Source organism: Bos mutus, chromosome 5 (assembly GCF_027580195.1).
Source record: "Bos mutus isolate GX-2022 chromosome 5, NWIPB_WYAK_1.1, whole genome shotgun sequence".
In the NCBI taxonomy this organism is placed as follows: Eukaryota; Metazoa; Chordata; class Mammalia; order Artiodactyla; family Bovidae; genus Bos; species Bos mutus.
In genome coordinates this window covers 70,788,935-70,803,424 of record NC_091621.1, presented here as the reverse complement: position 1 = coordinate 70,803,424, position 14,490 = coordinate 70,788,935, and the positions used below count along the sequence as shown (strand labels likewise).

Genomic DNA, 14,490 nt, shown 5'->3' with positions numbered 1-14,490 from the left:
CTTCAATAAACCTTAGAAGTTTAGGTGCAACATATTAACCCACTTAATTCTCCTAGCAACCCAGTAGGATAAGTAACATTGTCTTCACAGGTAAGGACCTGAGGTGTGTAGGACAGTAAGGAGTGTGTTTACGGTCCCACAGCCAGTAAGTGTCGGAGGTGGTCCTGAGTCCAGGCGGTGTGAGCTCCAGAATCTGAGCCGGCCTCCTGGGATCCCTGCTAAAGGCAGGTGACATTCTAGTGCAGGAGACGAACAACCGAGGTAACACAGACAGTGTGACAAAGGCACCTGTCACATTTCGGCCACGTCTGGGAAGCCTTCCCGGCAAGGGTGCTGCCGCCCATGCGGATTCTGGAGGGGTGGGAAGGATGACTCTGGAGGAGTGGGAAAGGGAGGTGAGATGCTGGATCAGCCCGCTGACCACGGCGTGAGTGTGCGCTCCTTGGAGCCTGGCCCATTACGGGAGCTGTGAGGCTAGGCCTTGCTGGAACAGATGATAATATTCAACATACAAAGGCCTGGTGTGATGTGGTGAAATTTTTGTTTTTCTAAATTCTCAACAACAAAAAAATCCATTTGGGGTTAATCTCAAAGCTCATAGCCATAGCATGACGTCATCTCCCTGTGTGACCCATGCCTTCTATAAACTCTTTCTTGATTTCCTAGAAAAAAGAATTAGTCAGAAAATGGTGTAGCTCTTGGGTTAAATCTATTTACATTCTTCTCAGAGGGCTTACAAATGACACCAGAAAAAAAAAAGGGAAACAAATCTCTTATTGCCCCAACTTTTGACAGGGTCCTCTGGTCTGGTTAATGAGGCATGTGTAGGCAGCACTGGGGTGAATCTGTTGTTTTTGTTCCTGTTGGTACGGATCGAGTCATCTGGAAATGGAAATCAGCCAGAAACATGGACACTGAAGGGCATTGTCTGCTGTGAATCTTCTTGTTCTGGTCCATCAGCTCTGGTCATTAGCATTCTTCCATTCCCATATTTCAACACTCCAACATCCCTATGATTGCTACTTTCGACCATTTTTACAACTCAGAAATTCTTTCTCTCTGAAATGTCTTCTGACTGTTTGCAGAGAATACCTAACACAAGAGCTTTCCCTAGTGTCTTAGCTTTGCCCCACCCTTTACCCCATCCCTGCTCACCTTGGCCTGAGTGTCTAGGGCCCTCTCACAGCACTTGTGAATCAGATCAGATCAGATCAGTCGCTCAGTCGTGTCCGACTCTTTGCAAATACATCTGTTCAACTTTTATTTGAATGAACAGATAGTTTTGAGCCCAGGTGGGGACAACTTTATTAACAGCTTTATAATAATTCCTGTATAAACCCGCCTATTAATGCAGTTTTGAATGTGGTTACCTTTTGCGGTAAACTCTGCTTTTGCTGTTCCAATTATAGTCCATTTGTAGGTTCCGGATAAGTTGTCAGAAGTTTTGGTGTAGTCCTTCTAACTTTTACAGAACTCTCCACAATTCATCTTCTTTTATTGAACTGAGCACATTTTAGAATGTGTGCTTTAAAAGCCTCAGTTTTCAGGAATAAATGTTGCACTTCAGAGTTGCCCACGTACTTCCAAGCAGTGTCTCTATAGTTTGAAGGATACCTTTCATTTTTCCTTCTTATTTTTTGACGATGTTTATTTTTTATCTTTGAAGATATAAAGGAAATAAATACGGAAATGCTTGTAGAAACTACCATACATCTGCTAACCATAAAGAATATCAAAAACATCTCAGCAATGATTGCTCTCCCTCTCTTGTTCTAATCATTTTTTCTGGGATGTGCTTTTAGGAATTCCAGAAGTGTATTTGGGAAAGACCTTTCTAAACCTTCATCACTGTGGGGAGCAGTTAATAATGAGCTAGATCAGCTGGAAAACTGACTTTACAAAAGGTTGAAAATGGGATAATTCTTGCTATTCACTCACAGTCTAGCGTGTTTCTTTCGTTTTTGCATTCTTGTTCTATCTCAGAGTTGACTTAACTGTATGACTGTCATTTAAAAAATTTATTATTCACTCATTCCTTCACTTATTTTACTCAACAAACTCAAAACTGAAAGTCTCAGTTTTCAAGAATGTGTCTTTAGGGGGTAAAATCTAACAAAGGGATGGATATGCGTCTTTGCTGAATCCAGTCCTCCAGGAGAAGCAACAGCACGGTTTGTTCTTGTTAGTGGGTAAAGGACCCCTTGCTAGTTGATGAATTGGCTGAGTCTTATCTCAGAAAGTTTGCTGTTGTTCAGTCGTTAAGTTGTGTCTGACTCTTTGCGACCCCGTGAACTGCAGCACGCCAGCCTTCCCTGTCCTTCACTATCCCCCGGAATTTGCTCAAAACCATGTCCATTGAGTTACTGATGCCATCCAACCGTCTTAATCCATCTCAAAAATGAAAGGTAATTTCTCCTTCCTTTTTACAGGTAAGAGCACAGTCTAGTTCTTTGTTCCCTTAAGGGCAGAGATGATCCTTTTTTTGGCAAATGGCCTTAGCATCTACCTCATAAGAGTCACTGGAATATTACATACAAATACATTTGTTCTGCTTTTCAGGTTTTGACAAAGCTGGTGGTTTTTGAAAATTTACTTATTATTATATTTTGGCTTTAGTTTTAGGATATCCTTGCATGGTGGATTTCTGGCTCTGCTTTTATGTAGCTGTTTATCAGCATTTCCATAACAACTTTATATTTACTACAATCATTTGTATTTACAGCCACTTGCGGCAGCTCTGTGAGGTGATCAGAGGCTGGTCAGTACGGTCAGGCTGTGGAGGCGGCCCAGGGCCCCCGTGTGTTCCCTGAGGCCTTCGAGGGTGTCGGCGGGGTGGCTGGAGTTAGGACTCTGAGAGTCTCTGAGCTGCTCCACCTGTACTGTGTTCAGATGGCTCCCAGCTCCCTTCCTCCCACCCCTTCCTTTCCTGAAGCAGCGCTGTTAGTAAGAACAGAGCAAAGATCAGACAGTGGGCACTGGAGAAGGGTCTTTGGCTTTTACACAGGGATTTCTTGTTGAGGGAGTTTGTCCCAATGCCCCCTCCTGCCCCTGGAATCTTGTTCAAACTGTTGAAACTTTCAACATCACTGATGAAAAAAGTGTGATACCATCATCACCCAGTGTAGCAACAGGGATGTTGTGACCATGCTGTGCTCAGTTAGAAGGAAAAACATTTGAGGGAGGTTCAAAAAATATTATAGACATGCATACATACTTATTATACAAACACATATGTTTGAGTTCTGATGTAGGAAAAAATGATTGTAGTGTGAGTGTAAGGGTGTTTTTATTTAGGATCTAGGGCCCAAACTACTAGACTTCACACTTGAGTTTTCCCCCAACTTTAACCAGTCCTAATATAGAGGGTGAGGATCACAGGTTGACATCTAGAAGAGCTGAGAATAACTCCGTGTTATTGCAAAGGCAGGTGGCTGGGAGGAAGGAAGATTTTAAACTGATAAATTCAGGCCTGGCTCTGTTGCAGTCTAGGAACTGGCAGTCTCATAGCTAGGGCCATCCTTCTTTCTTGATGGTTCCAGCAGAGTTGCCCCAGTGAAGGAAGGTGTGGCTCAGTGCGTGTGTACACCAGGCATCACTGGGAGCCTGAAGCAGCCATGATAACCAAATTTACAGAGTGCTTCCCACTTGCCCGACGCTTCACATGCATTTTCTCATTTAATCCATACCACATTCCCGGGTTATAGACACTGTAACTATTCCCGTTTTCCAGATGAACACTGGAATAGGCTTACAGAGGTGGAACAACTCTGAGAAATTTTTGATGCTGAAAAGAAATTTCTATTTAAAAGACTGGAATAGGCCAAAAAAAAAAAAAAAAAAAGCCTTAAATTTGTGCACTAAAAAGTCAATTAATTGGTAATGGCCATCTCTGTTGGGGAGGGTGGGAAGACCATACCCAGGCCCAATGGGAAAGGCTGCTAGGGTGAATTTATGCGGGTTGGGGTGGAGGGAGGGGACCGTGGAACGAGAGCTGTGTATTTACCTGACCCAGAGATGGAACCCAGTTTCCCTGCATTGCAGTCAGTCTCTTTACCATCTGAACCACCAGCGAAGCCCTGTGTATTGCAGGCCCTGTTAGAACTGTATTGCAAGAAGAGCTTTAGAGTTCAGGTAGATATAATCTTTGCAGTTTCTCAAAGAGGGAATTGCATCCTAGCCTGGGGAATTTTCACTCATCTGGTAAACCTCTGGGACAGCTATGTTTAGAATCCAGGTCTCCTGGTTCCTAGTCCTGGGTCCTTGCCTTTTGCCCTGTGGATAAATCCAAAACAGCCCTTTTGGAGGGTATGTAGATGAGAGGAGGTGATTCTCAAGCATTCCTGCACTTTAAAAATGGCTTCGGAGTAAAAAGCTCTCAGCCAGATTCTCTCAGCATTAGAAAGCCTCTCTCTGCAGGAAATTGGATTAATTTTTGCAGACTTCAGGATATCAGACTCTTAACACTTTGGAAAGGATTTACCACAGAACTCCCTGGGGACATCAAGTAGTTTGGCTGTATGTTTACAGAGAATCGACTCTGGACACAGAGGAGAGAGTGTGAAACTTGTTCCCTAAAACCAAGGTGGCTTACAGAGAGATGTGGGTAGCAGTTGAGAAGCAAACTCAGTAGGGCTTTGCTCCGCTGAGCAGTGGAACCAGTGGAGACATGAACGATAGTCATGAACCCTTGAGCTGTGCTTTAGTTTTCAGAAGCAGGGGCCCTTCATGGGCTGCATGGATGTTCCTGGAGGTCATCGCACAGGAGAGCTTCCCACCAGTAAGTGAGATACTTATCAGTGTGATTGCCACCTCCTGTGTTGGCCTCACTCAGTGGCTGTTCCCCCAACTCTAGACTCTTCATTCTCCAGGCTAATCCTTGGATACCATTATCATCCCTATATTTTTAACAGCCAAGGGGTAGAACTGGTCTCATACTCCATGGATGGAGCGGTCCCCAGCATATAACCAGCTGTTGGATGCAGCAGGATCTTGAGGATAGACTACATTGTTGAGAGCTTAGAACAATGAACTTCCAACTGTCTTTTTGATGATTGCATTAGTCAAGTGTGATATATATTACCTAATGGTCTTTGCTTCAAATCATATGCTGTGAATACACTGACTTTTCTTAAAGGCAGAGCACCTTGCCCTCTGGGCTTTTTCTTGGTCTACTCTCATGTCATATTTCTGTTAAAATGACGAAATGAGCTCATTTGAGTATCTAGTAGAATCATCATATGATACATTTTTCTAAAACTACACTAATTTTTGTCTCTGTTATTATATACCAGAGGCATCCTCTACACATGGTGACTGCTAAAGGTGCTACTGTCCTGTCGCAGCCAAGGTCTGTCACACTGCAGACCTAGGTGGATAAGTTTCCTCCTCTTCCCTTGCTTGTCCTTGGCCCAGTGAGAAATCTGGCTCAGCAGGGAGCCCTGAGTGAGCTGTGCCCTGAACGTTCATACAGCCTGTTCTGCTACCTCTCTGCCTGTGCCCCTCAGTGCGACTGTGAGAACATGCAAACATCAGGGACACTGTCAGGCACTGTCTTCTTTTTTGTATGTACTGATGGATAAATGGACAGTTAGAGCAACATACTAAATAAAATGCACGCAGAGTATATGGCTGCAAAGAAAGCAACTGCTAGTTCCGAAAATCATGGGGAACCAATAGGAGGCCTATTCTTTGCAGAGAGGCAACAGTTCAGTTCAGTTTAGTTCAGTTGCTCAGTCATGTCCGACTCTTTGTGACCCCATGAACTGCAACACACCAGGCCTCCCTGTCCATCACCAACTCCTGGAGTCCACCCAAACCCATGTCCATTGAGTCGGTGATGCCATCCAACCATTTCATTCTCTGTCGTCCCCTTCTCCTCCTGCCCTCAGTCTTTCCCAGCGTCAGGGTCTTTTCAGATGAGTCAGCTCTTTGCATCAGGTGACCAAAGTATTGGAGTTTCAGCTTCAAAATCAGTCCTACCAATGAACACCCAGGACTGATCTCCTTTAGGATGGAGATCAGTGGAGAAATAGCTCCATAAAGAATGAAGGGATGCAGCCAAAGCAAAAACAACACTGAGTTGTGGATGGGACTGGTGATAGAAGCAAGGTTTGATGCTGTAAAGAGCAATATTGCATAGGAACCTGGAATGTTAGGTCCATGAATCAAGGCAAATTGGAAGTGGTCAAACAGGAGATGGCAAGAGTGAACATCGACATTCTAGGAATCAGCGAACTAAGATGGACTGGAATGGGTGAATTTAACACAGATGGCCATTATATCTACTACTGTGGGCAGGAGTCCCTTAGAAGAAATGGAGTAGCCATCATGGTCAACAAAAGAGTCCAAAATGCAGTACTTGGATGCAATCTCAAAAATGACAGAATGATTTCTGTTCATTTCCAAGCCAAACCATTCAATATCATGGTAATCCAAGCCTATGCCCTGACCAGTAATGCTGAAGAAGCTGAAGTTGAACGGTTCTATGAAGACCTACAAGACCTTCTAGAACTAATACCCCCCAAAAGATGTCCTTTTCATTATAGGGGACTGGAATGCAAAAGCAGGAAGTCAAGAAACACCTGGAGTAACAGGCAAATTTGGCCTTGGAGTACAGAATAAAGCAGGGCAAAGGCTGATAGAATTTTGCCAAGAAAACGCATTGGTCACAGCAAACACCCTCTTCCAACAACACAAGAGAAGACTTTACACATAGACATCACCAGATGGTCAACACCAAAATCAGATTGATTATATTCTTTGCAGCCAAAGATGGAGAAGCTCTGTATAGTCAGCCAGAACAAGACCGGGAGCTGACTGTGGCTCAGATCATGAACTCCTTATTGCCAAATTCAGACTGAAATTGAAGAAAGTGGAGAAAAGTGATTTAGGTCAAGTATGACCTAAATCAAATCCCTTATGATTATACAGTGGAAGTGAGAAATAGATTTAAGGGTCTAGATCTGATAGACAGAGTACCTGATGAACTATGGACGAAGGTTCGTGATATTGTACAGGAGACGGATCAAGACCATCCCCAAGAGGAGCAACAGCTCTCATCAAAGCACATTTTGTTTCTTGAAACTGTGAAGTTGTTTTAAAAATGTGGACAGAATTATTAGCCATGTGGAACCCCAAATCCCCTGATGTTTCCTGCACTACATTGAATATAGCACAAATGCAGGTGCTGGTGTAGTGACCTTCCACATATGATGAAGTTGTTCTGTGGGCCAAGAAAAAATCAGTTCACTCCATGGGGCCCTCTGCATTCCCTGATTCACATCTGCATTTATCTGGACAACGGGACTTGGCGGGAAAGCAAATCTCACCCCGGGTAGGAGCGTGTGCCCTTTCTCTCACCCGTCAGTCCTTGGGTTCACTATTGTATTTTCACACTTAGGGAACCATGGCCTTCTTCACAGAAGGCTACCAATCATTCCAAGCAGTGTGAAATTGTTGGGGGAATGCAGCAGTAATATTGAACAGGAAAGGTTTTTCAGTGTTTCTCCGGGAAAACCTTAGCAGTTAGAGATTGAGAAGTGCTTTGGGTGGACCAGAGGCTGGAATAGAGTGTCTTCAGAAGTCAGCCAGCCCAGACTTCTCATGGACACTCAGGAAATGGGGGTCCAGAGAGGTGAAATCATCTGCCAAGGTTATCCAGTCAGCAGCAACGCCTGACTAGAGTCCATGTTTTCTTTTCTTTCTTTTTCTGTGATTTACCACTTATTCTTATTTATTTATTTTATTGGAGTATAAATGCTTTGCAGTGTTGAGTTGATTTCTGCTGTACAACAATGTGAATCAGCTCTCTCTCTCTCTCTCTCTCTCTATACACACACACACACATACACACACACATATATCCCTCCCTCCTGAGCATCCCTCGCACCTCCCCACCCCATGCTACCCCTTGGAGTCAGCACAGAGCACCAAGCTGAGGCCCCTGTGCTACCCAGCAGCTGCCCACTATAGATATTTATTTCACACGTGGTGGTGTGTACACGCCGATCCTAACCTCCCAAGTCATCCCACCCTTTCCGCCCCCTCTGTCCACACGTCCAGTCTCCATGTCTGCGTCTCTGTTCCTGCCCTGCAAATAGGTTTTCTAACTCTCGGTTCAAGGCTGTTTCTGCTAACTTTTCTCTCTCTGCCTCTCTCTCCCAACCAGTTTATCATTGAAATTAAGAAGGAAGGAATCTAAAGGGGTGTTTCTCAAAATATAATTTACAACCACCTGTCTGAATCACCTTGGATGCCTTTAAAATGCAGACTTCTGGGATTTATCCAGACTTTTCACATAAAATTGAGGCCTGGGTTTCTGCATTTCCTACAAGCTCCTCTGTGATTCTTAGGCACATTCTGTGCAAGAACTACAGATCCAGGGGCTATAAATAGGCAGGTGGCAGGAAATGAGTGCTAACTTTTAGCATCACTGGATTTATCTTGAATACGGTCATTCATTGTTGCTTGCTGTTCTTAGTGCCAGTCATGGGGTGAACTGAACAGGGCTAATGATGGTTCACAGAGTACCTGCATTAGCTTTCCTGTGTCCATCATGTCTGCTCTGAGCATTAAGTATAGCTATTAATATTAGCTCTCTTTTTTTTTTTCCCCTACCTGGAAATATTTATCTGCTGTATATTGCTCTGCTGTGCTTGAGGGAAGGTAAATGAATACTTTGCATGTATCCTCAAATATACAGGCCCACTCCAGCCTCTGTTGGTATGTAGTACCTGGCCTCAAAATGTCTCACAATGAGTCCACAAATAGTTCAGTCAGAGTCCCAATTACCTCTCCACGCAGGTAATTATTACTTCTGCCATTTAAGGGAAATTCCAGTCCATTGCTGGAAGCAATAAATTTAAGACCATATTTGTTCTCTCTCCTGTTTCTATTCATAGCATAGATTTAAAATTTCATTTCTGTGGAGTTGGGCTTCCCAGGTGATGTGGTGGTAAAGAATCCGCCTGCCATACAGGAGATGCAGGAGAGGCAGTTTTGGTCCCTGGGTCAGGAAGATCCCCTGGAGGAGGAAATGGCAACCCACTCCAGTGTTCTTGCCTGGGAAATCCCATGGACAGAGGAGCCTGGTGGGCTGCAGACCGTGGGGTCACAGAGTCTGACACGACCATGCACGCATGCACATTCTGTGGGGTTCCAGCTCTGAACGGTCCTTCAGTATGAATTTGGTTAATAGTAAATAAAATAATACCATTATCTCCTTTTTGCCCCCTCAGCTACTAACAGACTTCAAAACAACCAACCAAACAAACAAAACCCTTCACAGTCTGTTTCCCCTGCCTTGGGGAGAGTTCCCCGTACTATGGTGGATGAGTAACTGGGCAGTTCTGTGGGAGGCCGGAGCTGCTCTGGAGGAGTGTGAGCTGGTGGCCCTTCGGCAGTCTCATCCGGGACTTTAACGGGTTTCACGGTGTGTTTTGCAGCATGCTCTTTCTGACAAGGCGTGTGTGAAAGCCTTTGACCCAAAGACAACCTGCTTGCAGGAATGCCTTATCACCACTTTCCAGGAAGCCTACTTTGTTTCAGAAAGTTTTGAAGAAGCCAAAGAAAAGATGAGGTAAATTTCTTTTGCTTCCATCTAGAGAACATGACTTTTTATTTTGCTGGTTCTGTTCCTTCCTTATATCTGTCTCTTGAGCCTGTTAGGGTTGATCCCACATTCTCCTCTGTTCTGTTTATTTTGCAGGGACTTCGCAAAGTCAATTACCCGTCCCTTCTCAGTCTACTTCAATCCCTACACTCAGAGTATTGAAATTCTGAAGGACACCAGGAGTATTGAAAACGTGGTGCAGGACCTCCGCAGCGATTTGAACACCGTGTGTGATGCCTTGAACAAAATGAACCAGTATCTGGGGATTTGATGCCTGGGACCCGTGTCACTGCCAGCATGATCTTTTGGGGGCTTAACAACAATTCAATGTCATATAACACCGATAGCTTTCTGTGTCATGGCTTGGCTAGTAAGCACACAATTCTCTGTATTCCTACCTACTTGTAACTTACTGTGATAATGTGCGAAACACCATAAAGAACCCAATGGCAGATAGCCACTCACTGTATGGAACAGGCTTAAATGTCTTAAATAAATTTGACATTCCAGCTTAGTGTCCTTAGCTAAACTGTAGCTATTGAAAATTGTTAACAAATAGCCCTCTTCTGACTCTAGCTTGTGACCTTTTCTTTCTGAGATCAGAGCCTTTCCTTTGTGTTCATTAGATAAAATGAAAATAGCAGTGAAACTGTTTCTATTTTCTCCAGTGTGAGTGTTTTCACAGCACTATTTGAGATAAACCCAGAATTGTATGAAACTTCCTATCACATTACTAAAAGATTCAGTATTCGCTTTCGAAAATGGATATGAACACACTAGTTGGAATGGTTTTCAGGATGATTATTTATACAATGTAAGAAAAGTGAACTTTTCACACATAGAATATATAGATTGCATTGACCTTGTAGAAACTGAGTTGTGGCATGCTTCCCAAAGTATTTTGGAAGAAAATACTTCCAGAATGGACATTAGGAAAGACTAAACAGTAGAGAATAAATCTTGGGAGTGTGAATTTTATGCTGAAATAAAGTGATTATTCTGCTCAGGTGTTTAACCCATTTCTCTTGGAGAATAATAATATTCATAGAGCTTTGATTACAGTGGCGTAGAAATTGAGTCACAGAGAGTTAAGTGATTTGCTCAGAGTAGCACAGTCAGTCATGCATCAATGTTAACAGCGCATCACATCTCACTTTCGGATTGCTAAGACATTCAGCTTGGTGTGTGTATGTACTTATGAGGTGTAGTCATAGAAGGGAAAGTAATGCTTATCAGAACTAATGTTCATCAGTACATAGGACTTGGCTTGTGATCAAGGGTTGACAACGGTACAGATGTTTCCTCTCACAACCCCAAACCATGCTAGGTCTCTGGGAGTCTGGCCACATGCCCAAAGTTTGGGCAAATTTAGGTAAGTGATAGTGATATACCACAGGAAGGCAATCTAAGGAAGAGGGGATATATGAATACCTACAGCTGATTCACTTTCCTGTACAGCAGAAAGTGATACAACATTGTAAAGCGACTATACTCCAATAATGAAAAAAAAAAATGATGCGCTACAAATTTCAGTCATCTCTTGCTATAAGAGGTGATTAAGTGAACAAATAATTGCTGAATGAGTGAGTGAATTTTAGCTTCTGATTCCCTTAACAAATGCAATCATTGTTCCTCTAATCTGCTTTAGTAGCACAGAATACTGGGTTGGGGAGAGAGAGGATGAGAAAAAGTAGAGAAGAATAAGATGACAGAATAACTTCTAAGTTAGCAATTCTAAAATATTTACTTCTAAGGATGTTCTTTAAATAGGAAATTGCATAAAATTTCAAACTAACTCATACTGTTGCATGGCCTGTTACAAGTCAGAAATTTTGGGACTAAATATATTCAGGAAGAATATGAAAAAATTAAAATATACATCAGAGTGAGGTAAAATTACAATGAGAAATCAGACGTTTGACTCTTGGTTATCTTGATGATTGAGGCTGTTCCATTTTTGAAGGATTCTCAAAACAATGAAGTTTTTGAGAAGGGATTTGATGGGTAGAATGTGAGAATCATTCAGTTTAAATACTATTTGAGCTGAAAGAGTAGTGCCTTGAAAAATTATCAGTGGTAGAGAAATGATGAGCAAGCTGAACCCAAATAAAAGGATTTGAAATGATCAAGTAGTTGTAAATTCCAATCATTTTCTAAATCCATAAAGACCTAATTTCTTACATCTTGTTTTGTTAGATCTAGATGACCCTGAATAATTATTTATAAATACTAATCTAGAATGTAACCCAGAACAATGAATCCCGAAATTTCCCATAAACAGTTAAGAGAGACTAGGAACAGTAAGAAATTTCCGGAACTGGTTGCTGAATTTTCTCAAAGGAGAAAATTGGCTAAGGCACTCTTAATCTCTGCTTTTCCTGCTGTTCCCATAATTTGGTGTTGCTTTAGATAATATTTTACCTTTTGTGGCAATAGGGATGACTTGGAGGGCATTATGTTAAGTGAAATAATCCAGCCAGAGAAAAACAAATGCTGTATGATATCACTTATATGTGAAATAAGAAAATGACAAAAAAGAAGCAGACTCACATAGAGAATAAAATAGTGGTTACCAGGGAGAGGGGAAGATGGGAGGGGCAAGATAGGGGTGGAGGATTAAGAGGTACAGAGCAGTAAGTATAAAATAAGCTGCAAGGATATACTGTACAACACGGGGAACATCGCCAATATTTTACATTATCTATAAAGGGAGCATAACCTTTAAAAATTGTGAATACTATATACCTATACTTATATTACAGTCACTGTAATTCAGTAAAAGAGACAAAACCCAAAAGTAGCCATCAAGCTTTTCCCTTCTAGCCCCAGTGAAAGGGGAGTTTCTTAGTTAAATGTACTGAAGGAAGAATTGTACTTAATTATAGAAAAACTCCTCCAACAAAAATAACAGTCGATCTGCCTTCTGACCGGCTATAGTGGTACCCTTGGTTTTCTTGCGTGGGCAAAAACCTGTGTTGTTTCAAAAATAGAAGAGTTGCAAGGCTTTCCCACAGGCTTATAGAGGTATCATACAAGGAGGAAGAATTGCTTGATTCTTTTTAGATTTGTTCTCCATTTGGAATAGCAGAAACCGTGGTTCTCGCCATGTGAAACAACGGAATCGTGGTTTTCGTTTGTTGTGAGCATTTAACATGCAAATGCCACTACAGCTAGTAGTGGGGAAAGTCCTGTAAAGTTTAATAGCCATCAGAGGAGAAGTGTTGGCAGAAACAGTACAACGAAATAATCACAGCCAGATTCTTGTCATATCTGATACCTGCTCAGTGCAACCATTTGTCTCAATTATGCCTCCTGACTTAAAGCTAAATTAAATAGATCCAAGGGCAATTATAAATTTAAAGATACTTGCTCACTGTCATCTCACTGTGAATCGCTACTTTATTTTGGCTTTGCTGCTGTCTTCTGTAATCAGCTAATCAGAAATCAACCCAAGCTTCCTAGTAAGACCAGGTTTCTTATGTATCATCCTTTGCAAAAAAACCAGAATCTGATTAGTTCAGTTTTCCTTAAAGCGTTTTTGTCTGTTATGAGTTGGGGTCAGTCAACCAGTGTATTTCTGGATGATCAGTATATTTGGCCTAATAGATTGTTCGTAAATTGCAGGTTTTTTTTAAGAAATATTTTTTAGTTGAAGGATAATTGCTTTACAAAATTTTGTTAGCTTCTGCCAAATATCAGCATGAATCAGCCATAGGTATACATATGTCCCCTCCCTCTTGAACCTCCATCCCCTCTCCCTCCCCATAAATTGCTGGTTTTAAGAGTGGGTAACTGTGACCCAGGCTGGTTAAAAAAATATTTTTTTTTTACATTAGTGTTAAGGGTTGTGAACCGAGTGTCTGGCTTAGTCTCATTTATTTACTGTGTAATTTAGAGATGATGCTTTATGGGAATGATACATTCATGCCTGTCTTGCTTGCACATGGTAAATGGGCCTGCGCCTAATGAATGTAATGTATTGCAACATTTTCCAACGTGAAAAGTTTGAAAATGAAAAACACTGTGCTTTAACGTGAAAGCAAATCGAAATACAAAGTTTCATTTTCAAATGCAGTCATGGCTCACATCATCTCATTTTCTTCATTTGAGAAGGAAAACATTAACACAAGATGTAGTTGTCCTCTAATTCATTTGATCTAATTTTCAACTTCTAAAGAATCAAGCCCTGATGCTTACTCTCGTGAACCTTGTCTTACTTATAATGAAAAAGAAAGTAGTCCAGAGTTTTCTAGTGTGTCTGAGTTTTTTTTTTTTTTTTCCCTTCTTCTTCAGTTTTCAAAAGACATTCTCTTATTTGGGAAAATTATTTCTTATGCAGATTGCCATTTTCTGGGAAGAGGCAAGGGAATTAATAGTGATATATTGCTCTTCTCATATTAGATTTGCACATATTCAAAATAAACCAGTTCTGAAACATGAAATGGTGAGTCTTTATAATGTCACTCGTGGTCTCAAAATGTTCAGATATGGCTTAGATCATACCAGGGGCTGCATCAGGCACTGTTCTCAACACTTAGTATGTAGTGATGAATTAGGCAGAGAGGTTTATGCCCACTTCAAACTTATATTCTAATAGATATCAGCAAAAAACCAGATTGAGATCATGGCAAATTTTATGAAGAAAATAGTTGGAGTGATGTGATACAGAGCAATGGAATGGGGAGGGAATAAGCCGGCCAGGGAAAGCATTTCTGAGCAGATGGCATTTGACTAAGAACCATGGGATAAGCAGAAGCCAGGCATGAAGAGAGCCATGGAAAGAGTGTCCTCTGAAAGAGGGAACAGCAAGATCATAGGCAGAAATGGATGTGTTCACGGAAGACAGATTGCCAGTGGGCTGGAGAGGAAGGATAAAATGA

At 41.9% G+C, this 14,490-nt stretch overlaps 1 protein-coding gene across 1 annotated transcript in view; it reads left to right on the top strand.

Moving 5' to 3' along the window:
* TPH2 (tryptophan hydroxylase 2) overlaps positions 1-13,969 on the top strand; it is a 106,746-nt gene extending 92,777 nt beyond the window's left edge. The window contains exons 10-11 of the mRNA XM_005896788.3: positions 9,444-9,577; positions 9,707-13,969. Of these exons, the coding sequence (XP_005896850.2) occupies positions 9,444-9,577; positions 9,707-9,881 (309 nt within the window). The 3' untranslated portion in view covers positions 9,882-13,969. The remainder of the gene's footprint in view (positions 1-9,443; positions 9,578-9,706) is intronic.
* The last annotated feature ends 521 nt before the right edge of the window (positions 13,970-14,490 follow it).